General features: G+C 36.6%; 1 protein-coding gene and 1 non-coding gene across 2 annotated transcripts in view; both read left to right on the top strand.

Annotated features, from left to right (window-relative positions):
• LOC134846702 (uncharacterized) overlaps positions 1-25,618 on the top strand; it is a 62,214-nt gene extending 36,596 nt beyond the window's left edge. The window contains exons 6-13 of the mRNA XM_063864088.1: positions 2,192-2,336; positions 2,653-3,054; positions 11,530-11,836; positions 12,109-13,271; positions 13,817-14,049; positions 20,609-21,019; positions 21,919-24,003; positions 24,626-25,618. Of these exons, the coding sequence (XP_063720158.1) occupies positions 2,192-2,336; positions 2,653-3,054; positions 11,530-11,836; positions 12,109-13,271; positions 13,817-14,049; positions 20,609-21,019; positions 21,919-24,003; positions 24,626-25,521 (5,642 nt within the window). The 3' untranslated portion in view covers positions 25,522-25,618. The remainder of the gene's footprint in view (positions 1-2,191; positions 2,337-2,652; positions 3,055-11,529; positions 11,837-12,108; positions 13,272-13,816; positions 14,050-20,608; positions 21,020-21,918; positions 24,004-24,625) is intronic.
• On the top strand, positions 21,124-21,195 carry Trnap-agg (transfer RNA proline (anticodon AGG)). The gene has a single exon. It is a non-coding gene; the product is annotated as a tRNA-Pro (tRNA).
• Positions 25,619-26,139: the final 521 nt, after the last annotated feature.

The following is a 26,139-nucleotide window of genomic DNA, read 5'->3' as shown; positions in this document are numbered from 1 at the left end:
GGTTTTGGCCGATTTTATATAGATTTGTTGGCCTCATTTTGTGTTTTTTGATCAGCGAAAAAAGTTTTTTTTTTTTTTTTTGTGTGTGTGTGTGTGTGTGTGTGTGTGTGTGAATTGAGGGTATGGGGACTTGACATTTTTTTCATTAGTTTTTAAGTCTTAATTGAAATTTTTTTCGACTGTTAAAGATGTTCTGCTCTCGGGTGTTATTGACCTTGTTGCCGCTTGGTAAGTTTTCTTCAGATTTTAATTATACCTTCTATTGTCTTTTTGTGTTTTGTTGATGACTAGGTAAATTAAATTTGATAGATCTAGTTTCTTCGACATTTTTTGTTTTTTTTTTATTTTTATTGGGTATAGTGGTTTTATGCCTCTTCCATAATGTCTATGGGTGAATATTTGATCCATATTTGATTTTTTGTTTTCTTAAAAGCTACCCAACAAATCTGAGATTTTAGTTTTTATGAATTGAACGGGTTTTGCAAAGCTTTCCTACATAATCGGCTACGCCCAATTTTTTTTTACACTGAAAGTTATGGCCCTCGAAATAGTCAAATTTTTGGTTGTTTGGTCCGTTTTAGTTTTTAATTTTTCTCTGAAACGAACCTTTCAAATCTGATTTTGTTGGCTCAGTGGAGATAACGGGTAGTATGAAGCTCCTCTGCATTTGCGGTCTTTCATAAATTAATTAAAAGAAAAAGTTATTGTCCTCAGAACAGTCATTTAAAAAAAATATTTTGACCGTTTTAAATTTTTTTCTGAAAATTTGATTTTAATTCAAAGTGCGGGTTGTGGTAAGCTTCTTTGCGAAAGCGATTACGCTCAAATTTTTAGCTCAAACATTTATGGCCCTCGGAATAGTTTAAAACTTTTTTTGAAAACTTTTTGACGTTGCTAGAAAACTACCGAGCTAATGCTCAGGTTAAGTGATCAATCAGGGAAACAAGTTTTGGAAGTTTTCTTTTATTTAGCGATCTTGACTTATTTTTTTTGTAGAAAAAAAGTTTTGGATTTTGGGAAGTCAAATTTTTTGAACTTTCGACTGTTTTTTTAGAAAGTTTTTTTGAATCAAATCGGAGATCAAAAGTTCACACGAAATAATCGGTTGCGAGACTTTTTCCTGCTGAAGCGACGTCTTTTTTGTAAGAGAAATGTTAATTCCGTGGGATATTCCAATATCTCAAAAGTTTTCACTTCTCACTTATTTTAGTAGAGAAACACTTTAGGTTTTGGTCGAAGTCCTATTTAGCTTACGCTTTTCGTCCTATATCAGTATAGCAACTTCAAAAATGTCTAACGCGTACCTTCAGCTGTAGTTGTCCTTTATCGAGACTATGAAAATTTTAATTTTTTCAATTTGCTTCGACTTGTGTTTTTATTATGTTGCTGTTGTCTTTAAGTTTCTGGCTCCGTTTCGCCTCTGTGTTTCGATTTGGGTTGAATTGGATTAATTAAAGTGAAACATGAAAAAAAAAATCGTTTTTTCTGTACATCGGTCAGATAGTCTGGAGGATAAGCGCAAACCTCCCAGCACGGGGGCCCAGGTTTGAGCCGGATAGCGGACGAAAAAATTGTCCTCTTTTTTCCTGTCTTCATATAAAAAAAAAGTAAAAAGCTCATATCTTCTAAAGGAAACAAATTGGGGTATTCACTGGGGTTCTTTATTTGACGAAGTAAGTGGAATGGGAACAAATTTGGGGTGATAGATGATGATTTGAGAAAAATATATTTTCGTCGTTTGTACCTTTCATCACTTTTATTGCTGTGTTTCTAAAAGCTCAAGTTTCTTGTCTTGTCTATTGTACTAAGTGCTCAGTCTACAGCAAGCAACCATAGTACTGTGGTAAGACTGAGAGCGTATCTGAGAACATTTTTCCCCCTCAAAAGATCGAGGACACTTTCGCGGGTTCAAAAGATCGAGGACAAAAGATCGCGGGTTCGAATCTCGTGGCAGATGTTTTGGTAAATCGAGGCTTATTTATAGTTTTTCCTATAGTACTTTATAATGCTGCTTTTTGTCTTGTTTTAATTGCTTTTTGCTTCACCTCTGTGCCAAATCATTAAGTATTTTAGTAATTTTAAGAGCTTTCAAATCATTCCTTTTTATAGGTCTTGGCTTCATTGTCATTTGTCTCTCTGTTACCTATGTTGTAAATTTAACCCTTCTCTAAAGGAAATGTTGCGCGTTTAGGGGTTGTGCATGAGTTGATGGGTGATTTGGAGTCTGCATTTGCATGTCATCTGGAACATCGAGATATCGCAGCCAGATTAGAGAACAATATGGAAGTGGCCAGAGCCTGTTACAATCTGGGAACTGTCAGTTGCCAACTAGGAAGGTTTGACATAAATTGATCTTGGAGTACGAAATAATACTGATATATTATGGATACAATGACAGGGACCGATTTAAGGGGTTCAACCGACTAATGACCACCCGATTTATTGAAACTATTTTACAAAATGTACTTGTTTTACGAGTACTATTTTGTTGAAAACTTACCAAATTTGTCGAAAAAATCTACTTTTGTATTATAGCGTCTTTTCACCTGTGTACTAATCACTTGAAGTATTTTTCTCAGTCCATGAAAATGATTTTTGTTCAAAAAATTTATTAGCTAAAACCTTGCTCCGGACAAAATCCAGTCAATTCAGGTACTCGGAGTCTATAGGATTCTTCAATCAGACTAAACAAGCCGGAAGTGATCTGAAAGATAACGATGGAGCTGGTGGACCCTTAGACAGCAGCCAGTTCAACAGGTTTCCAGTTCAAGCCAAAGCAGCCGTTCAAGCAAAAGCATACTACGGTCTCGGAACAGTTTTCAGACTGCAAGGTGAAACGGAAAAAAGTCTGCAAGCTCACCAGAAGCAACTAGCCATGGCGGAAACTTGCTCGGATGTGAAATTGAAGATCCAAGCCCTTGTGAATCTGGGGGTGGTGTACTACAGTAGAGAGGATTTTCCAGCCGCTGTGGATTTTTTCGACCAGAGTCTGCGGTGCTCAACCCAGGAAAACGTGAAGAGTTATCAGAGCAAAATTTGCGGATATATTGCCAGGTTAATATTTTGGTGTTTTCGGTTACGCGCCTGAGCATTATGACGTCAAAATTTTCATTATTCCTGGTGAAATTTAGGAAAGTTCGAAAAACGTTGACCAAAAGCATCTGCTGAAAAATTAATTTAAAATCATTTAAAACTATTTAAACAAGCGAAGGGTAGTGTGATACTACAAGGCTACTTGTTTCGAGTCTAAGTCGCAAATTTAAAAGCTACTTTGTAAGCAAAAGGCTGAATTAATTTTTTAATAGCATGTTTTTTGACAATTTGATTACTAATGATTTAACACAGTTGATGCATTTTTAATGTATCAAATGAACCGAAGAAAGCTATTTGTTTCCTACAACAGTATATCAATTTTGAAGCGAGCTTTAGCCAGCGTAGTTTTATGGTACGAGTGTTCTTTTTCTCCGTAGCTAAGTCGCAAATGTTGGTGCCGATTTCGGAGGCACCCATACGGATTTGTGATAGCAAGTCTATATATTCTTAATTACTTCTTGCAAAATGTGTGTCCACTTACATATTGCGTGACTTTTGCTGCTTAGCCTAGTCATTTTTTTAAGTATCTTCAGCTGCTTTATTGGTGGCCAGTATAAGTGAACTTTCAAAGGCCCTTGGCGCAGATGCGATGACAAGCGACTCCAAATCTCATGGTCGTAGGTTTGAGTCCGCCATAGCAGAAGTTTTTTTATTTTCAAGGCTTCTTTTACCTTTTCTTTTCTTCTTTGTTTTTTGTACACGAGCGTAGCGTAGTATGATAGTACTAATCAGCGTTTTTTGCAACCTAAATCGTTAATGAAAGTGCTACTTCTGGTGACTTTTTTGAGTTAGTATGATGCATTAGCTGTATATTTACATGCGCTTTGACATTTGATTAGTAATAGGTTAACAAAATTGATGCTTTTTTTTTAAACTCATCAATTGAACCAAAAAAAAGCTATTTGTTTTATGCAATACTATAATAATTGATGCTTTTTTTAATTCATCAATTGAACCGAATAAAGCTATTTGTTTCATGCAATACTCTAATAATTAGATTAACATTTCAGAAGCTTTTTCTACTCGAAATACTTCGCTAGATTTTTTGATAATTTATACTCAATTTGGCTTAATACATTCTATTCTGTTTATGCGAACTTAGTTTTCTTGCCTTTAGTTCATAACGTTCCGAAGTGTATTTGCAAAATTGAGTTGCCGTGTACTTAAAAGTTACGGTATATTTGGCACTTTCTCGCTCGTATTTACAAAGCGCAGTTTCGCCTGTGTAACAACTCCTCTTCAGAAATTTCCCAGCTCCTTTTAAATTCAATTAAAACTTTTTTTTCGTTCATGTGGGTTAGTATATATTTTTTCGCTTCTCAAAAATAGTTATTGAATTAATGATGATTTTTTTTGGGTTTGTGGCTTCCGTCCTTATTTGTGTTGGCTGATTTTCCGTTTTCTAAATTCAATTTGTATTGAATGATAAGCTTCTTAAGTGGTTCTTAATCGAAACTGGGGTTTTAAAATTTTTGATTTGAACAATTTTTACTCCAGTTGAAAGTTGATCTGTCGGTTGTAAATTTAACCAACACTATTTTTGAGTACATATATAGTATTTTTGATTTTTTTTTGTTGAAAGGGGTGCGCAATTTCAAGGGCCATTTAATCTTTTGCGTTTGCTCGCTTCAGGAGGGATCAGTCGCAAATTTTAAAAAAAGATGTATACCTTTTGTTTTTTTATCTCTTCTTTTGTTTTTGGCTTAACGATGTTCGACCCAAGTTCTTTTGGCCTTAGTTGCCGCTCAGTCATTGATTCTCAATGCTTGTTTGGACTGTTTATGAATATCACCCGAGACAAAAGTATGAAATTTTTGCAGATTTTCAAATTAATTTTTAATTTATTTTTTTACCCTTGCGAAAAGGAAGGGTATTGCAATCGGGTACTAGACTTTTTTTCCCGTAAACAACCTTGTCGACAGGACTCACTTCTGGACTCCTTCACAAATCCTCTTTGCAAATTCTCTTTTCTTCGTCCTATTTGCAAATCCTACTCCTCTTAGTTGCAAGTAAGTTTGTTATTTTAAGCACCCGTCCTTTTCAAAATTTGACTTTAATGTTGGTTGTGATTTTTCCAACTCGATTTGTTAAAATTGTTTTTTTTTTGTTATTTTTTGTCCTTTTTTTGCCTTAATAGGCTGGGGTCTATTTTATATCGACTTAGTGGCCTAATTTCGAGTGGTTTCGAGAGAAACATAGATTGTATGTTCACATCCAATAGAATTTATAGTTCAATTTTTTCATGACAACAATTTTTTTTGTTTTTCTTTTTTTATTCGACTTGATTAGTTTTAGCCTATATAATATCGGTTTAATGGCCGTATATTGCGCTTTTTGATGGGCGAAAAAAGTTTGTGTTTTGAGGGTGGGGGACTACCTTCAAGACAGGGTAGTCCCCGCAGGGTGGGGTGTCTGTGTTTTGAGGGTGGGGGAATAACTTCTTAATTGTCTTAAAAGATTTTGGCCTATATTACATCGGCTTAGTCGCCACACATTTTGTCGTTGCACGAGCTGTGAATATATTTTAAGGGTGAGGGGGACTTAATAATTTTTTAGTAATCTTATTTTTTTCCGTCTTTGTTTAAGAGTAATGAACGCAGTGAAGACTCTTATATAGGTCTTGATGATTTTTTCAGTTTTTTTTAGGAAAAAGTCTTAAAATATTGACGCATTTAGGTATATATGCACTTTTTGAGTTCAATGGAGTGCACATTTGGAGGATGTGGGGGACTTGAAAATTTTTTTCGGCCTAAAGGGTTATTGCTAAGGTATTTACGGCTTTGTTACCGCGTGATATGTTTCACATTCTATTGTATTGGCTCGTTAATGTTTGAAACGTAGCCTTATCGATCCATCTAGTTCGAAATTCTATAATTTTTTTCGACTTCGTGGCGTTCGTGTTTTGTATCGCAAGTAGTGCGAAGCTTAGCCTCTGTGTCTTTTTTTCTTCAATATCTTGGAATGCAATGCTTTAATTGTATCGTCTTAAGTCAACTTATCTTGCGCAGCTTTAAGGTCGATTTGTTTTAAATGTTTTTGCCTGTTTCAGAAGGGATGAGTCGTCAAAATTTCAACTTCAAAAAATTTTATAGCTTGAGTATTTTTCATGACTACAGTTTCGGCTTAACGATGATCGACCCAAGTTTTTTCGACTTAGTTGCCGCTCGGTCATTGATTCGCAAAGCTTGTTGAATCTGTTTATGAAAATCGTCTCAAACAAAGGTATGAAATTTTTGTAGATAGAGTTATTTGGACTTTTCATGTTATTTTACCAGCCTAATTTTTTTCAGTATTTTGTAAAGCAATTGTTTAATTGATTCGCAAGTTTTGCGAAACTGCGCTTCGCCTGTGTGCAAACAGTTTACGTAGCCGTCAGTAGTAAAGCCGTGTCAAGGGCAAGAGACAGGGAAAGAGGCTGTCAAGGGCAAGAGTCAAAACCCGCTGTATAATTAGGAAAGTTTAGGGTGCATCTGGATTCCGATCCGAGTCGGAAATGATTCTACCACTGCCTGGCGTTCACTATCCTCAGCCTGTTTAAACAGCTGGTGGATAACCTTTCTAACAGATTTTTCTCTTTTTGGAAACGACTTTCTTACTGAAATGCTCATTTTCATAAAATTTCTTAACGCCTCTGAATACTGAAATGCTAATTTTCACAATTTTAAATCTTCATTTTTTGGCTGCTTACTTTTTGCTTTTTATCTGCTTAAAAGGCCCGTGATAAGATTATTTTATAGATTGGATTTCAGATTTTTAACGAGTCTGTTGTATTGGCTCGTTGTTGCTTCAAACCTAGCCTTATCGATCCATATAGTTCGAAATTATAGAATTTTTTTCGACTTCGCTGTGTTCGTCTTTTGTATCGCAAGTGGTGCGAAGCTTAGCCTCTGTCTTTTTTCTTCAATTTCTTGGAATGCAATGCTTTAATTGTATCGTCTTCAGTCAACTTATGTTGCGCAGCTTTAAGGTCGATTTGTTTTTAATGCTTTTGCCTGTTTCAGGAGGGATGAGTCGTCAAAGTTTCAATTTCAAAAAATTTTATAGCTTGAATTTTTTTCATGTCTACAGTTTCGGCTTAACGATGGTCGATCCAGGTTTTTTCGCCTTAGTTGCCGCTCGTTCATTGATTCGCAAAGCTTGTTGAATCTGTTTATGAAAATCGTCTCAAACAAAGGTATGAAATTTTTGTAGATAGAGTTATTTGGACTTTTCATGTTATTTTACCAGCCTAATTTTTTTCAGTATTTTTTAAAGCAATTGTTTAATTGATTCGCAAGTTTTGCGAAACTGCGCTTCGCCTGTGTGCAAACAGTGAACGTAGCCGTCAGTAGTAAAGCCGTGTCAAGGGCAAGAGACAGGGAAAGAGGCTGTTGCCCTGTCTCTAGCAAGGGCAAGAGGCTGTTCGTTTTGCCTCTGAGTCAAAACCCGTTGTCGAATTAGGAAAGTTGAAGGTGCATCTGGATTCCGATCCGAGTCGGAAATGATTCTACCACTGCATGGCGTTCACTATCCTCAGCCTGTTTTAACTGCTGATGGATAACCTTACTAACAGACTTTTCTCTTTTTGTAAACGACTTTCTTACTGAAATGCTCATTTTCACAATTTTAAATCTTCATTTTTTGGCTGCTTACTTTTTGCTTTTTATCTGCTTAAAAGGCCCGTGATAAGATTTTTTTATAGATTGGATTTCAGATTTTTAACGAGTCTATTGTATTGGTTCGTTGTTGTTTGAAACCTAGCCTTATCGATCCATCTAGTTCGAAATTATAGAATTTTTTTCGACTTCGCTGTGTTCGTCTTTTGTATCGCAAGTGGTGTGAAGATTAGCCTCTGTCTTTTTTCTTCAATTTCTTGGAATGCAATGCTTTAATTGTATCGTCTTCAGTCAACTTATGTTGCGCAGCTTTAAGGTCGATTTGTTTTTAATGTTTTTGCCTGTTTCAGGAGGGATGAGTCGTCAAAGTTTCAACTTCAAAAAATTTTATAGCTTGAATTTTTTTCATGTCTACAGTTTCGGCTTAACGATGGTCGATCCAGGTTTTTTCGCCTTAGTTGCCGCTCGGTCATTGATTCGCAAAGCTTGTTGAATCTGTTTATGAAAATCGTCTCAAACAAAGGTATGAAATTTTTGTAGATAGAGTTATTTGGACTTTTCATGTTATTTTACCAGCCTAATTTTTTTCAGTATTTTGTAAAGCAATTGTTTAATTGATTCGCAAGTTTTGCGAAACTGCGCTTCGCCTGTGTGCAAACAGTGAACGTAGCCGTCAGTAGTAAAGCCGTGTCAAGGGCAAGAGACAGGGAAAGAGGCTGTCAAGGGCAAGAGTCAAAACTCGCTGATAATTAGGAAAGTTTAGGGTGCATCTGGATTCCGATCCGAGTCGGAAATGATTCTACAACTGCATGGCGTTCACTATCCTCAGCCTGTTTAAACAGCTGGTGGATAACCTTTCTAACAGATTTTTTTCTTTTTGTAAACGACTTTCTTACTGAAATGCTCATTTTCATAAAATTTCTGAACGCCTCTGAATACTGAAATGCTCTTTTTCACAATTTTAAATCTTCATTTTTCGGCTGCTTACTTTTTGCTTTTTATGTGCTTAAAAGGCCCATGATAAGATTATTTTATAGATTAAGAGCCATTGAACGTAGTGAAGACTCTATAATTCTTAGTGATTTTTGTTCGTTTTTTTAAATGAAAAAGTCTTAAAATACTGTAATAATTGCAGATGTGCATTCAAGCATATTAATACGTTTTTGAATGCATTTGAGTGTATATACCTTTTTGATTTTAATTCAAATTCATCTGCTAAAAGTTAAATAAATTGCGCGCTCCAAGTAGAAAGGTGGAAAAAACGAAAGGACTTCTAGTTTCGAAAGTGGATTTTAATTAAAAATTATGAACGTAGTGAGTAGTTTTATAGAGATCTTGGTGATTTTTTTTGTTTTGTTCACGCTCTTTTTTGATTTATGCAGTTTGGCTTTTGATTTCGTTTCAAGGTCATTTCATTTCTTTCGTTGAAACGAAGGGAAACTCCTCGATCGAACAGCGAGAGTGTAATGGTCACCAAAAGCGTGATTGACTTATAGTTTCGAAAGTGGAGTTTAAACTTTAGATTTCCAGCGAAATAAAGAACTTACTTATTGATCCAGTTTTTTCAAATTTGATTAATATAATCAAAAAAGTGTCAGTCATAAATGGTTTTAGAAATTCAAAGGTCATTTTGTTTCTTTAAAATCCGAAAGATGAGCTTTTTCAAAGGAAGTTATTTTTTTTTCTGTTAACTTGCTTTTTTTGACTCTTTGCCAACGGTCTGTTGGCTATATTTCAAATTTCCCAGCGGAATTTAAAGTTAATCGATTGATCCAGTTTTCTCAAATTGAATTATTATTATTTTTTTAAAGGTGTCAATCATAAATTCGTCTTGAAATTCAAAAAGAGCATTAATTGCGAAAGTTGAAGTTTTCTAAAACATGTTAATTTCTGTTTCCTTGTGTTCATTGAATTTTTTCCAGCTATTTGTTGGCTATGTTTTTTTTAGTTCCTTGCTCAGTGGTTGCATCGTTCGAACTGCTCTGTGGTACTTTAGCATCATACTTTTTTCGTCCTATACTTGTTGTGTCGTCGCCAGTGTTCCGAAGCTCAGCTTCGCTTCTGTGTATCAATATCAATATTAGTTTCGCTTGCTTTATAGAGCTTTCTTTAGCAAATTCCTTCGAAGAAAAAAGTATCCAACAATTTCATATCTACTAACTATTTAATCTTGTATCTGTCTTAGTTTTCTTCCGCTTTTAAACAATTTTTAGAGAAAACGAGATTTTGATAGTTAGTTTTGGAAAGTCTGAACTTTTTCAGTTTTTCTCACTGTATCGAAGTGATGCGAAGCTCTTTTTTATCTTGTTTTCTGCCTTATGAGAAGGGCCAATATACAAGCTGCTTACGCTTGCGATAAGCAAGACTTATTAATCTGGAATATGGACTTTTTTGGGTTAACAATAAGTTTAACAAAATCAGTTGAATCACTTCTTTTCTATTTTCTTTTCTTCGTCTCCTCTTACCTTCTCTTAGCATGTTCCAGGTTGCTTCCCACTTGGCCTGGAGGTAAAGCAGTTGCTTTTTTTACTCTGGGGTTGGAGTCGTTATGGCCGGATCTTAGTTTTTTTCAGTATCAAGGAAATTGAAAAAAAATCCGAGAAAAATGAAGTGTTTTTCGTTTGTTCGCTCAGGCTTTGTCGGCTAAATTGCCACAACCGATTTAGCTTGTGTTGTAGACAGTTTTTTTTTCTAGTTGCACGTGCAAAGGTTGTTCATTCTAATTTCATTCTAATTTAAAAAAAAATTTTCCGGTTCAGTTGGTGTCTGCTCAAAGATGGTCGGCTTAGTTGCCACATCACTGATTTTTTTTGCTGTAAGCATTTTCCATTGTAGTTGCAAGTGCAATTGTTGTCCATTGTTCTTTGAGGTGGGATTTTAAACATTTTTTCATGAAATAATATTTTCGGCTCAACTTGTGCCTGCTCAAAAATTGTCGGCTTTGTTTCTTTTCGTAAATTTTTTTCCGTTGTTGATGATTTAAAATTTAAGCGTTTGGGGTGTTTGCTGGAATGAACTTCTATCGAGACATGAAAGTTTGATTGACCTATTTTTTTCTGAAAAGTTTTCATTTTCGGCTTTGAATGTTTTTGTTCCGACTTTCGTAACGAAAGTAACGGAATAGTTGTGCTCGGGGTGGGTTTTTTCTTCAGACAAATTTCGAGTTTTTAAATAGCCATTTTTGACGAATTTTTGAATCATTCAAAAGGTATTGTTGTCTTAAGCTTAAATTTGAAAAGATTTTTTACCTGTAAACCCCCATAACTTTACGAAAAATGATCAAAGATAGCTATTTTGGCCCAATTTGGGACAATTAACGCGCTATTAACGCGTAAGCGGAGATTTAATCCGTCATAGAAATCTTTCCAAATTGGTTGAAGGAAGATTATTTGCCATAATTGATATGTTACTACAAGCTAATTTTATCACTTTGTACTTTATATGGCGCATGGGGGATGATTTTCACAAAATAAATCTAATTTAAAAAAATTTCATTTTCTTTTTGACATCTTATTTTTTCATGTTATTACTGCTCCATAGACCTCAAAAGGCAGCTGGAACATTCAGGAATTTGCGCTGGTACGAGCTGTCTTGTTATTTTATGTTAGTGTTGCTTGGCAAGTGGTGCGAAGCTCCGCTTCGCCTCTGTGTTTGATTTTTGTTCGGTTGTTGTTGTTACTCTAATACCCTATCTTCTCTGTATGCATTTTTAACGACTGGGATGGGATCTCGAACCACTGATCTTTCAAGCGAAGCAAAAAGTTTACCTTTTTTCCGGTGGGTATCTAGAGTTTTGGTGAAGATCTAGTTCATTTAATGAAAAGAAACTTGTTGGGTTTAGCTGCTGCGTGGAGCTGAAGAACTACGAAGGTGCTATCAAGTATTTCACGATGGAAATCGAACTGAGTGGGGAGAAAAGAGATATGGTTGGACAATGCGTGGCCACTGGCAATCTAGGTCTGGCCTACCAGTGCAGCAAAGAGCACTCAAATGCGGAGACCTCTCTGCTGAAGCATGTCGCGCTGGCTAACTCTATATCGCCTCCCTCCGAGAACTCGTCTCCCTTGATAATGAACGCCCACCTCACATTGGGGAAGTTCTATGCGTCTACTGAGCAGTTCAGCAAAGCGTTGCCATATTTCAAACAGGTAAGAGGCAGCTTGATGTTTACGTAGAAATCAATTGAACATCTTTCGTTATAGCGTGTAGGGTTGGTCTAGACATTCTGGTAACCAGGGATTTACAAGGCTATATGTGCAGTCGACATTTTGTAAAAATTCTTAAAATGGATACCGGCTAATGTAAGTTGTAATTACATCAGGTGATCGAAAATTTAATTAAAAATTGAATTAAATGTAGTTGATTAGGGATAGATGGCGGGGACGTTTAAAAAGCCGGGAGGAAATAAAGTTGGTTTTAGGTGCTGCTTGTGGCCGAAAAATGCGACGAGGACGTTCAGTGTAGTGTTCTTTTCACTCTTGGTTACATCTACTTCCGCTTGGAGGAATTCAGAAGCTCCCTTCGCTACTACCTCCACAGCCTCAACGTCTCCAAGAATCTACCCCACCAACCCAACCTACACAAGATTTTCTACAATTTAGGACTTCTCAATCAGATCTTGGGCAGATTCGAAGTGGCTGGAAAGTGCTACGAGAAGTTCTACAAGATATGCTCCAATAGGAACGACCACAGAAGTGTCTTCAGAGCTCTAGGGTCAATTGGAGATGTGTGTGTACTAACGAAGGAAATGGAGGCAGCGAAAACGTTCTACGAGCAACAGTTGCAGTTGTCAGTAGACTTTGGCGAAGTTGAGTTGGAGATCGAAGCGAACTGTTCTTTGGGATTTGTAAATCTGAAGATGCTGGTGTACGACATGGCACTCCTGAATTTCACTAAAATGCTCAATTTGTGCAAAGACCACGGGGATCTATGCGGACAGTGCCAGAGCACGCTTTATTTGGGACGAGTGCAGATGAAGCTCAATAACTTCCACGTAGCCACCCAATATTTCAACGAGGCTCTTAAACTAGCCCAGGTGTTGAATGACAAGACGCTTGTCCTGGATGTTTTCAACTCGAAGGCCGATTGCGAGATGTGCGACCAGGAGTTTAAGGTTGCAATTGAGACGTACAAGAAAGTGCTTCAGCTTCTAGAGGAAGGAGAAGGAACCAAGTCGCAAAGCGAAGTAGTGGGAAACTGCTCCAATTTGAACATTCAAGTGGCCTCTGATGTCACTCGGCATATCAATGTGAACCTAAGTATAGCAAGTTGTTACCAGAAACTGGAAGATGTCAGGGCTGTCGTGGAGCAGTATCAGACTTTAGTTAAGTTTTGTGAATCTCAACACAGGTGGATAGATGCGGCGAAAGCATTGCATAACATGGCGGATGTGTTAGTTTTGGAGAACGAAGATGAGAAGGCACTGACAGTGTTCAAATATCTGCTGTCGCTCTGCGAAAACTACAATAATCTTAATCTAAGTGACATTTCCAAGTGCAGTCCCAACGTGAAGTTTCTCGTGGATAAATCATTCTTGTGTTCCACTTTGTACGATTATGGATCGTTTCTCATGGACCTTCAAAGGTATGTGACTTATTATCAATGCTGCTAATGCTTTTTTCTTACAAAGTGAATGAATAATATTTAAAATCAGGGGCGGATTTAGGGGGGGGGGCGGACGCCCCCCCCCCCCTCAGGGATTCGACCCCCTGCCGACCCAAAGGGTCCCCCCTTTGATACTTTTTCAGAAATCCATTTTTGGCCGACCGACCCTAAAATTTTTCTAAAGGCGCCTTTGGCGCCAATATCTACTAACTTTGAGGGGGAGCGCGCGCCAAAAAAAACGCGATTTTTTTGTCAAAATTTTTCAAAAATTGCCCGAAAACGGCTTTTCTGACTGTTTTTTCAAAAATTTGCCTGCGGCGCAGAAAATGAGCCAAAGTAGGGGCAAAACAGTGCTTTGGGAGAGCTCGAAAAATCAATTTGGTCGACCTAAAAAAAAAAAAGGTCGTCAAAATTTTGGAAAGTTATTTGAAAATCCGCCCCCCCCCCTCGAGAAAATCCTAGATCCGCCCCTGTTTAAAATAGCGCATAAATTTTCATATTAATTGATGTGATATGTATGCTAGGTTTCAAGAAGCAATTCCAGTGTTGCGGAAAAGTTTGGAACTGACGGGAGGGGACTCCGGGCGCGATAACGATTCGAGTCTGTCGCTTGGTATTTGTTACGACAAACTGCAGCAGGATAATCAGATGGCTGACAACTATTACCAGATGGCCATTCGCATGGCAGCCGAAGCACATGACAAAGCTAAATTGGCAATCACTCAATTGTATTACGGCAGCTTCCTCTTCCATTCCAGTGAGACGCTTTTTTTTAAATGTTGGGGTATTTGAAAATGGTTCAAAACTGAAAACACTAACCAACCCCTTGACTATTTTTTTCTCCCTTGATCAAATAGGTTGAAGTCAACATCCCTAACCCTCCTCTATAAAGCTATTTAGATGAAGGGAAAAAAGGCTGTTGCTCATGACCCAAAATTGACGTATCTGCATTTTTGAAAAAAAAAAACGCTCATTTTTTTTAAAATGAAATTTAAGGGTCTCTCGTTGCTGAATTCAAATGGTTTCCTAACTTAGGAGCAATGCAGTTCCAAAAGATGATATTTGTAATCGAGAAAAAATGTGAAACGAAAGCGACTAATAGAAATGCAATCAAAGAACTTCAGATCCAACTTTTCGCGCTGCGATGTTTCGTCGCAACCGACTATTGGTCGCAAGTGAGGATTCGTCGCAATTTTAAAAGGCAACAATTCGCACCACGCGTTAATTTGTAGCAAGCGATATTAGCAGAATGTTTAATTACAATTGCGGTGATCAAATCAACCGTGCAAATTGAGCGGTATCTTTTGCGGTTTTGGGGATATTAAAATTGAGCGATAGAATAAAATTCAAGTTAAACATCAGTTTCGAATTGATTAGTTTGAGGTAATTAACAATACAGATTCGGGCCATTGGACATTAGTATCATCTTAACGCCTTCGTTTCGACTCATTTGATTCATCTGTTCGCTTCATTCATCTTAACCGGCAAAACAATCTAACTAGTACATCTGTTCGGCTATGTGAGAAGAAAACGTGTGAAATTTTTGTTGTCACCATCGCATATACTCAAGCAATTGGAGGGCTTCTCGTTCAGTTCTTGTTTTTAAGAGTAATGAACGTAGTGAAGACTCTTATATAGGTCTTGCTGATTTTTTTTTCAGGAAAAATTCTTAAAATGTTGATGTACTTTTGAAATTCATCTGCTGAAAGTGTCGTAAATGGCACTCTCCAATTACGAATGTAGAATTGGCTCGAAAAAACGTTTCAAAAGTGGAATTTATTTTTAAGATTTCACAGCGGAACAAAAACTTTACCTTTTGATCCAGTTTTCTCAAGTTGGGTTCCAGTTTTCTAAAGGGCATCTATTTTTTCATATTATCAAAAAAGCGCCAATCATAAATTGTTCTAGAAATTCAAAGAGCTTAAAGGGCATCTATTTTTTTCTTTGAATTTCTAAAGTTAAGGTTTTTTCAGGAAAGTCAGTGTTTTTTTGTTTACTTGCTTTCATTACTCTTTTCCAATCTTCGATTGACTATGTCTAACTGATTAATTAGTTTTTTATTTAAACCTTTTCATCGTATTTTTTATCTGATCAAAGTTGTTACCACTACAAATCGTCGCATGCTGCCAATAGTCGCTTTTTATAAATGCTACGAAGCGTGGGTATTTTTACTTATTTCGCCCAAATTCTCAATTTTCCGATTTAGTATTATTCATTGTACTATGGCAGTGAAAGAAAACCAAATACTGAACGCATTGATTGGTTTGCTTTAAACAAACGGGAATATTTTTCTTAAATTATGAACGTAGTGAATACTCTTGTATACGTCTTGGTTATTTTCCATCGTAATTTTGTTTTTTCGCGGTTTGACTTGTGATTTTTTTTAAGTTAGTGCATTTCTTTTTTGAAAGGAAGGTACACTCCACTCGAACAGCGAAACTGTAAAAGCCCCAAAAACTTAGTCGACTTCTTGTTTCGAAAGTGGATTTAACTTTTCAGAGTCGCCCAGCGAAAAAAAAAATTTGATTAAGTTTTCTCAAATTGAGATGATTTTATCTTAAAAGTGTTCATCATAAATTTTTCATAAAATGCAAAGAGCTTTAGGGCCATATATTTGTTCTAATCAGAATACAGCAAAGTTTGAATTCTCAGGTATGAAGAGTCTTTAGTAGATACCATAGGGAGGGATTGTTAAGTAGATCCTTCGATTCTTCTCTTGAAGTTCTTGACTCTTCTCCAACTATCTGTTGGCTATGTTTCTTTAGCCGATTTTTAATTAGGCCAAATTTTTAGTATTTAGCTCATGTGAAGGTAGTCATCATTTTTTTCCTGTAGCTTTTTTGTGTTTTTTTTGTCTGGGTAAAATTGCATCTTAATTGAATTTAATCTTTTTTTTTGGTTATTTAGGTTAATATAGGCTAAAATTGTGAATGAAACATTTTGACATAGTGCTGAATTTTGATTGGCTAACTCTAGCCAATCAGATTGAAGCTAAATAGTTTGTTCAAGATGTTGAAATATTGATTTTTGGGCGGATTAAGTAAAATGACCCGATTGTCTGCATAACTTTTTTGATAATTTGTACGCATTCAAGTACTTTCGGTTTTTGAGCTATTAAATATCTTGGGCCGTCAGAAATCTTGTTTGCTTCCCGAGTTTTCGTCTCGTGAATTTCTTTGTTTTGTTTTTGAGCCTCAGATTCTCAGTTACGGGTCTTTTAACCGTTTCTTTTTCTTGACTCGCTTGCGGTCTTCTCGGTTACATCCCCCTAAATTATGAAAAAATGAAATGAAACATTTTTTTATATAATTGGGACACTGTTACTAGGAAATACACTATATTATTGTGGGGCTGGTACGGCGAACCATCTATCTTCTATATGTTAATCGAATGGCATATTTTTCGTACTCATAAGGCGCAATGGTTAAGAAATACCACCGAGCACAACGTTTAAGAAGGCTTAGAACCGAGCAACCATCGAATATTCTAAAGTCCGGAACTTTGGGAAATTACGGATTTAATTCAGTCTAAACCTAATCAACTAAAACAGCAACCCCTATGCTTAGAAAACCCAACTTTTAGCAAACCCATTCACGGTCTATGAAATGACTTAAGTATTTCAAATTTTCATAGCTTAAAATGCCTGCTTCAAAAAAAATTCGCGAACCGATTAGCGGTCTATGAAATAGCTTGAAATTTATAGAAGTTTGAGAGCTGGAATAACTTGCAGTCTATGAAAACAACTTGAAATAATTCAAACTTTTAATAAATTCAAGCTTAGGAAAGACTTTTCGCGAACCGATTCAGTCTAGGAAATACGTTGAAGTTTTAAATGTTCATTGCTTGAATAGCTTGCTCGGAAAAACTTTTTGTAAAGCTATGAAACTTGAAACTTTTCATAGGTTGAATAGATTGCTGTATAAAAAAAACTTCCGTGAACCGATTTGCTTCGCGAAATATCTTGAAGTAATTCAAAGGTTCATAGCTGAGTTGGCTTTTTAAAAATACTGATATTTTTCGCCATCCAGTTCGGTTCATGAATTAACTTAAATATTTCATAGCTTGAATAACTTGCTTAGAAAACCTTAGAGTTTTTGCATTTTGATACGCTCTTTTAAACAACTCGGAAGATTTCAAAGTGCCATTGCTTGAATAGCTTGCTTCAAAAACATAACTTTTCCGATAACTGAATCGCCGTATTAAACGATTTGAATTGTTTCATCGCTTAAATAGATTGCTAAGAAAAACTGAGTTTTCGCCAACTGATTCGCTCTATGAAGCTTCCTCAAATTTTTCAAAGTTCTCTTGCTTGATTAGCTTCCGTAGGAAATTTTTATTTTAAATTATAATTTTTTGGATTATGTTGAAGTTCCTCGCTCGATTAGCTCATAGTAAAAACGTTCATTCTAAGAAAACGAGTGATAGAAAAGTTGATGCCATGTTTTAGCTTCTATAAAGAGCAATGATTAAACCCGATTATTGTACTCAACATTTTTAGAAAATCTTCCGAATATTGAATAATCTAAATACTTGAGTCAAAATCAAATTAACGCTTCAGATTTTCTAAACGTAAGCTAGATTACTCTAGATGAATTCGATTCAACTTCCAGGCTAGACAGTACCTGTCCGCTTTTTGCTTTGTCTAACTTTTGCGTTTCAAGATTCTTTTCAGTGTGAAACGAATCAATTAAAAAGCAACCACCATGCTTTTAGAAAAGCTAACTTTTAGCAAACCGATTCGCGGTCTTTGAATTAAATTGAACATATCAAATTTTAAGAGCTGCAATAATTTGCTTCAAAAATTAGAACTTTTGGCGAACTGATTAAGTCTATGAAATAACTTGAATAATTTCAAAGTTTCTTAGTTGAATAGCTTGATTAGATCAAGTAAAACTTCTCGCGGACCGTTTCATTTTTTGAATTAGCTTGAAATATTTCAAAGCTTCATCGCTTGAGTAGCTTGCTAGAAAAACTTTTAAAAAATTAAAGTTTTCGCGAACCGATTCGGTCTTTGCAATATCTTCAAATTTTCCATATCTTGATAAATTTGCTTTAGAAAAACTGAGTTTTTTAGTGAACCGATTCGCTTCATGAGACAAGTTGAAATAATTCAAAATTTTGTTAGCTTGATTAGCTTGCCTAAGAAAAATGTTAGAATGATTAGCTTGCCTCATGTTTTTTTGTGGACTGATTTTTTCCAAATTTGATAGCTCGCCTAGAAAAACTTAAAATTTCGCAATTCAATTCGATCTTCGAAATTATTTGAACTAAATCATAGGTTGAACTGCTTGCCTACGAAACCTTAAACTTGTTCGAAACCGATTCAGTCTATCAAATAGCTTGAAATTTGTCATAGCCCTAATATATTGACTGAGAAAAACTTTGCTTTTTTGGTGAAACTTTATTCATGTAATAAAACAACTTGAATTTTTTTGTTATTTGATTAGTTTGCCTGAGAATAACTGTTTGTGTGAACTGACTCTCTCTATGAAATAGCTTGAAATATTTTAAAAACCCTGAAAAATTGATTGAATAGTTAGCATAGTAATCTTTAACTCTTGCAAAAACTTTTCGCTCTATGAAAAAGTTTAAATTAATTCAAAGTTTCATCGCTTGAGCAGCCTTCATAGTAAATCTTTAATGTTCGCGAAACCATTTGATTTAGATGAAGAAATATTCTTAATTTGTTTCCTAAGTTCATCGCTCGATTAGTTCCCTCAGAAAAACTTCTTGTGAGTTTATTCGGTCTAACAACCAACCTGCAATATTTCATCGTTTCAATGGCTGCAATAAAAAATCTTAGATTTTTTGGCATCCGATTCCCTTAATGAAAAATTTGAAAAGTTTCACAGTTTCCTTGCTTGAATATCTTGCGTTGGAGAATTCAAACTTCTCGGAAAATCTTTTCGTTTTAAAAAACAACTTGGAAGTTTTTCAAATTTCCATCGCTTGAAGAGATTTTAAGAAATTTTTTTGACAACCAATTTGCTTTATGAAGTATATTGAAATGTTAAAGTTTGTTAGATTGAATGTCTTGCTTAAGAAAATTTTTTTCCGTGAACTGACTAGCTGTATGAGACAACCTGAATTGTTTCAAAGTTTCCTTGCTTAAATAGCTTACTAAGAAAAACTGAGATTTTGCAAATTGTTACGCCTTATCAAGCGACCTAAAATATTTCAAAATCTTGTCACTCTTAAGGCTTCAGTAAAAAACGTTTCGCCATCCGATTTTATAGTTGAATAGCTTGCTTAAGAAAAAACAGTTTTCGCGAACCGAATCGGTCTATAGCATAAACTTGAAATAATTCAAATCTTCATAGCTTGAACTGCTTGCCTTTGATAAACTATCTGTTTGCGAACCATTTCGGTCTCTGAAATAACTTGAAATAATTCATAGTTTCTCCGGTTGAAAGGCTCCAATTGAAAAATTAAAACTTTTAGCCATCCGATTCTCTTAGTGAAATAACTTGAAATAGTTCGAAGTTTCATGGCCTGAATAGCTTGCTTAGGAACCGAGAAAACTTTGAAATACTTCAAATTTTGAAGTATTTCAAAGTTTTCTCGGTCTAATGACCTCAATTGAAAAATTAAAACTTTTCGCCATCCGATCCCCTTCGTGAAATAAATTTCAAAGTTTCATTGCTTGAATAGTTTTCGTAGGAAAACTTAAAAGAAAACTGTTTTGCTCTGAAAACAACTTGAAATGTTTCAAATTTTAATCGCTTGATTAGCTTGAATCAAATCTGAAATTTTCAATAAAGAAACTTTTTCAATTTTTGCTGACTGGTTCGCTTCATGAAATAACGTTATTTTAGTTGTAATAGCTTGCTTGGAGAGACTTAAATTTTCGCCATCCGTTTTGCTTTATGAGCTAACATGAAATATTTCATAGCTCGAAATGCTTCGGAGAAAACCTTTAATTTTTCGCCATCGAACTCCCTTCGTGAATTAGCTTGAAAATTTTCAAAGTTTCATGGCTTGGTTAGCTTGCTTAGAAAAACTTTTGAGCAATTGATCGTGGAGACACGCTTGCTAGTTTTTACTTAAGTGATCCTCAAACTGACTTTTTCCAATTTTTCTCAGCATAAATTTCATTAAAAGGATGCTAAATGCGTCTTTTAATTGTCGTTAAGTTAGCATTTTTTGCCAGTTTCCAGCTTGATTTAACGCTCGGGATATCAGCCCTCAAAGAAAATCAGTCAAACTTTGTAAGAAAAGTTTCTATTTTTTATGATTTAGGGGGGGGGGGGGTATAACCGAAAAGACCCCTCGCTTGACCCAAATATTATACTCAAACCGGGGTTGCTTTCATTTAGATATTTCTAAAGAGAAGAGCCTATCATTACTGAATGAGTGTTTGGAGCTGAGCTGTGAACTGGACGACATTGAGGTGAAACACAGTGCAACCTCCAAGTTAGCCGCGGTCAACTTCGACCTGGGAGACTACCAGAATGCATTGATGCATTACGACCATGCCATCGCATATCTAGTTGATCTGGAATCCACGTCTGATCTATCCACTGAACAGTGGCTGGAAAAGATGAGCTGGACTGTCAACAAAGCCAAATGTCTTCTGTTTCTAGACGAAACAAGCAAGTGTAGTGTAATTGTGGAGCATAGTATAGACAAGCAACTTTTGGCAAGAGTCGCCCCAGAAACTATTCATGAGATTGTCCAGTTGTTTGTGAGCAGCTGTGAAATTAAAGTCGGTCTTACTGTCGAAAAAGGTTCGTTCGTAGCGTCTTTTTATATTTAAGCGTTTGGTAAAAGAGCAATAGCGCTGTTAAAATAGAACCAGTTTGAATTCTGCTCTGTATTGCAGAAATTTGATGGGACAGTGGTCTAGTGGTATGATTCTCGCTTAGGGTGCGAGAGGTCCCGGGTTCAATTCCCGGCTGTCCCCATATTTTTTTGCGCTTCCGGATTCTTTTCATCTCGCAAGCATCAATTTTATGGTGTTCCGGGCTATTTACAAGGTCAAGTAGAAAGACCAAATATGTTTGTCATAGCCTAATTAGTCTACATGCAAACTTTTGTAACAATTAGACAATGCGAACATTTTTTTTTTGTAAAAATTCGCAGCGGGGTAAAAGGGAATAGAAAGCTTTGGTTTGGGGGAAGCTTCACGATCACGACTGATTCGCAAAAAAAACGACTCCAAACTTTTTCGAGTATTTGGGTGAGCATGTTTCTATACCGTAGCTTTCCATTAAATTGAATATTTGCTAAGTTAAGACGTCTTATCCATAATAATGGATGCGGTTACTTTTTTGGAACCTACCCGTCTATCATAGTTGTACGTAAAATGAAAAATTCATACCCACACAATGTGCCATATATTCAATTTCCTTGGAATTATAAAGTTTTACCTGTATAATCGATTCAAATAAAACTGGCTTGGTGTTTGATGATAGTTTTTATGAAAAGTGTGATAGTTGGATCCCAGGAAAAAGCCAGTATGAAAGATGGGTCCCGCAATTTTTGAAAAAAAAAAACGCGAAACATGTTTTCGAAGTTTTTAAGGCCTAAAATTTTTTCTTCAGGAACGGACTCATCTTAATTTGTGGGACCCAATTATCATACTTGTACCACTGGATTCATTTTTATCCATAGCATATATTTACAGATTACAAGAGATCCTTGGTGTTCAGTGACGTTATTAAATTTCTAAAAAGTCGGACACTAAACCTCAACGCAAATGAGATGCAACCAATGGTCTCCATGTTCACAACATCCAAAATCGATCTGCTTCTCGAGAAATCGTACCGTTTCCTGAATCGCTGCCTAGAAGACGAGCAAAACCTGTACATGGCAATGCATTGCGCAGATAAAGTAGAACTTATTTGGATATTCAACAAAAATGTACGCGAATGTTTCTCTATCAACTTGGAAAACTTAGAACAAATGACGAAGATATCCGGTGGAGAAACGTGTTCGCAACTGTTTTCCTTTCTAGCGGCTCAAAGTAAACTTGACTGGAAACATGGCGTGGAAAACTGGAACACTATTATGTTGTCTGAAACTATAGAGGCTGCTTTACTGGAGCACTATACGACTACGCTTCGGCTAGTCGTGTTTTTGGACCACGAACATTCCGTTGTACCATTCAAGTTGCTTCGTTTGAGTTCAGGAAGGTATTTGAGTGATGTGTTCGAAATTGAAACGAGGGCATGCTTTGAACTTGATTCGTTTTCTCTGCCCGATAGAGAATTCGGTAATGATGTAAACGAGGAACAAGGCGAGATGGACGATAAGCTTGTTGTCATGTTCGGACCCAAATCGAGGCGGTGTGACGAACTGAAAGTATACGAAACTATGTCTAGACTTTGCGGAACTGAAAACGAAAGCAGCAGTTCAGCATGGGTCGATAGTGAGTCACCTGACTGCAAGCAGATTCTGTTCAGAGTACTTACAGAAAAAGATTCATACCAAATGGTAGTGATTTGTATCACAATTGTCGAAACCGACGATGGAAGCGACTCAAGTTTCCAAGAATTATTCTTTACTCGAAATGCATGCTCATCACAGTCGTCTTCGGAGAAGCATTGCGAATCATTGCATGTCTCAGAGCTACAGGCGTTATCTATCGCGAATAAAAACATAGTTCTGCTCATTCCAAGTGCCAATGATTGCAATTTTGAGTTTGACTCCTACTGCCGGAGATTGTTTTATCTGAGTTGTGCCTTACTGAACTCGGGTGCAAGTTCAGTACTTTTATCCCACCTGCCTTCGAATAGTAACTCCAATGTGTTGGTCTCTTTTTATCACCATTTTACAAGTTGTCTTCTGGAAGGAGAATCTGTGAACGCTGCTGCATGTTATGCTTTGCGGCAGATAAGAAAGAGCTCCGATCTGGTCTCTGACTTCCTCACATTTCCCTATCTTTTCAATATCACTCAAAGTAACGCCTACTGTAGTTTAAATTTCAACAATCGACCCATTTTCCAGGAGTTTGCTAACGTTCTGAAACCATGCAGCGAGTTTGAAAGCAGCAAGTGTAATCTGCCATTGATATTGAAACTACTGAACAAAGCTGCTAGTCGTCTCGCTAGCAACAAAAGAAATCCAGTTGTCTGTTCTCTGGAAAAACTATCAACTGGCTCAAATTGGCTCCATAATTGTGCACCATTTTTGATAAGTCTCAGATATAAAATTGACAAGAATTCCCTATGCTTCCCTGTGGTCGACTACGCTAAGCGGTTGGCGTTCTTCGCTGAGTTGATAGACTTGCTCATTAAACTGAAGAAATGTAAGTTGCACAGTGTTATCGGAACTCTTATGGAAAATTATGAGGTTGAACGAGTTGTAAGACTGAAAGAGGTATTGAAATGTCTTTTCAAAAAGACAGAGGCCGCAAATGCAGGCTTAGAAAAAGTTTCTGTGTTAGTTGAGTTGAACGAACAGTCCTGGGACGACAAGCATGAGCCATTGCTTTGTCAAATTGGAATTCAGATATCAAGAGCATCTCAGGGAAGATTGCTGCTCGAAATGTCCAGACGAGATTTTAAAAGTATCGAGCAAGTGTTGCACGTTCTTTCGAAGCTATTGAGAGGACCACAGAAGTCAAGTGATGTTATAAATGACGAGGAATTAGAACAAGAAGAAGTGACTGCACCAGCGCAGAGCCATCCACAGACTTGCAACAGTGTTTCCGTGGTGTATACCTGCGAGGAACAGATTGTAGGCAGCGGGTTTGAATTAAACAGACTTAGTGAGTCATTACTGCTTGGAGAATCTCTGCTGTGCAATGATGAATGTTCTCAGAATCAGGGGCCGATCTGGGATTTTCTCGAGGGGGGAGCGAATTTTCAAAAAAAAAAAATCGAAAATTTTGACCTTTTTTTAGGTCGACCAAATCACCATAAAGAGACTATTTTGACCAAATTTTCTGCGCCGCAGGCGATTGTTTGAAATAGCACTCCAAATAAGGCGTTTTTAGGCACTTTTTTTCGAAAAACTTGACCAAAAAATCGCGTTTTTTCGGCGCGCGCTCCCCCTTCATAACAAGTATATTTTGGCGCCTTTAGAAAAATTTTAGGGTCAGTCAGCCAAAATGGATATCTCAAAATAGTACAAAGGGTTGGCAGTGGATCGAACCCACGAGGAGAAGTCGTGCACCCCCCCCCCCCCCCCTCCCCCAAATCCGCCCCTGCTCAGAATGAAGAAGTTTTAAGCATTATCATAATAGTAAGCGTCTTGTCTTGAAAGCAACGAACATTTTTTCAATTTTAGTTTATTAAAAGTGTATTGACGGTCAAAAATTGATGAAAAGCTAGATCCATATTCCGTCAAGAAGTAAGATTGTACGATAAACTTGTGATCTGACTGTTTAGAGAGCCAATCTGATGCTGCAGATGTATTCCAGGGCATGGAGAGAAACCGGAACTGGTTTGTGGAGAACGAAAGTGACTCGGCTGCCAGTGCCACTCTCACTCGGAACTCTTCGGCGAGAACAGCCACCACCCTCAGCTCAACTTCAAGTTACAGGGGACGCCGAAACAGAGACAGACTGAATGAGTTGGCCAGGTTCAATTCCTCTGACAACACACCAAGCGCTAAAGCAAGTGCTTCGAAAAAGATCGATTCCGATGACAGCACATCTCAACAAATATCGATGGATTTTTATCGTAAATTGAATGAAGGATCGCTTACTGATACCTGTAAAGCCAATCCGAATTTGGTAACTGATTTGGTACCGATGTCCAAATTGAACTACGACATACCAGATACATCTGAGTTTTTCACAACTGCTCAAGTGAAAACGAATGTCGACAAAATAAGACCGAAGGCGTTGGATCTGATAAGTTCGCGTAGTGCATTTACGCCTGTGGTACCAAGATCTCAGTTTTTCACACCTCAGCTGGACGCCAACTTTAACAAAAGAGCATGCAGCTCGTCAATCGAGAGCCAACTTGTGTCATCAACAGGCAGCTTACAACAAAGAGCTTTTAACAGCAAAGGATTGACCAATTTCTCGAAAGAAAACAATTGGCATGGAAATGGTAGCAAAGTCTTGGGAGAGGAATCATCTGTTGGGTATAGAAAGCCAAGTTATAACGCGTCAACGATTCAAAGACAAGGATCACTGCAAATGTTAAATGATGCTGACGAAATGCAGGAAAGTCTCGCCGAGAGAACAGTGCTACTGAATGATGGTAAAAACGGAACAATCAAAGTTGATGCCAATCAAGCTCGGATGTTCAAACCTGCAAATAAGTTCAATCTGTAATTTGTATTTTGAAAATGTTACGCTAATCTTTGTACAAAATAAAATGTAAATTTGCAATTGTCGATTTGTACAGTTTTGACTACAACTAGAATTTAGTGTTGATAACAGTATTTTGAAAGGATTTAGTTGATCTCTCGTAAAACGTAAGACTGGAGAGCATTCCTTCACCGCGCCGGGTCTCACTAATGAAGATTCATTAGTAATTCTCCAGTCAGCACCCACAATGGTCCCTGTTGATTACACTTGCGAAGCAAAGTGTATAAGTATGAACTTTCTTTTTTTTCCAACCTAGGTTGCAAATAAAAGTGCTTTTTTGGTGGCACTTTTGTATAAAAATGCTACTAAATGTTACAGGTAGCAGTATAATATGTGCTTTGACATTTGATTAGTAAAAAGTTAATATAGCTGATGCATTTTTCAATTATCAAATGAACCGAAAAAAGTTATTTGTTTAAAACAGAAGTACAACGATAAAAAGTTCGATTTCAGAATTTTTCCAACTATGTATCTCGCAATTCGTTTGAAATGCACAATCTATACATTATTTAGCTTTATACTTTGCAATTTATTACATGCAAAATTGTGTCCTTTTGTATTTGTTGCTACTTTTTCTGCATC

This window comes from Symsagittifera roscoffensis, chromosome 1, assembly GCF_963678635.1.
Source record: "Symsagittifera roscoffensis chromosome 1, txSymRosc1.1, whole genome shotgun sequence".
Lineage (NCBI taxonomy): Eukaryota > Metazoa > Xenacoelomorpha > Acoela > Convolutidae > Symsagittifera > Symsagittifera roscoffensis.
The sequence above is the reverse complement of the archived record's forward strand: the minus strand, read 5'-3'. Positions and strand labels throughout refer to the sequence as shown.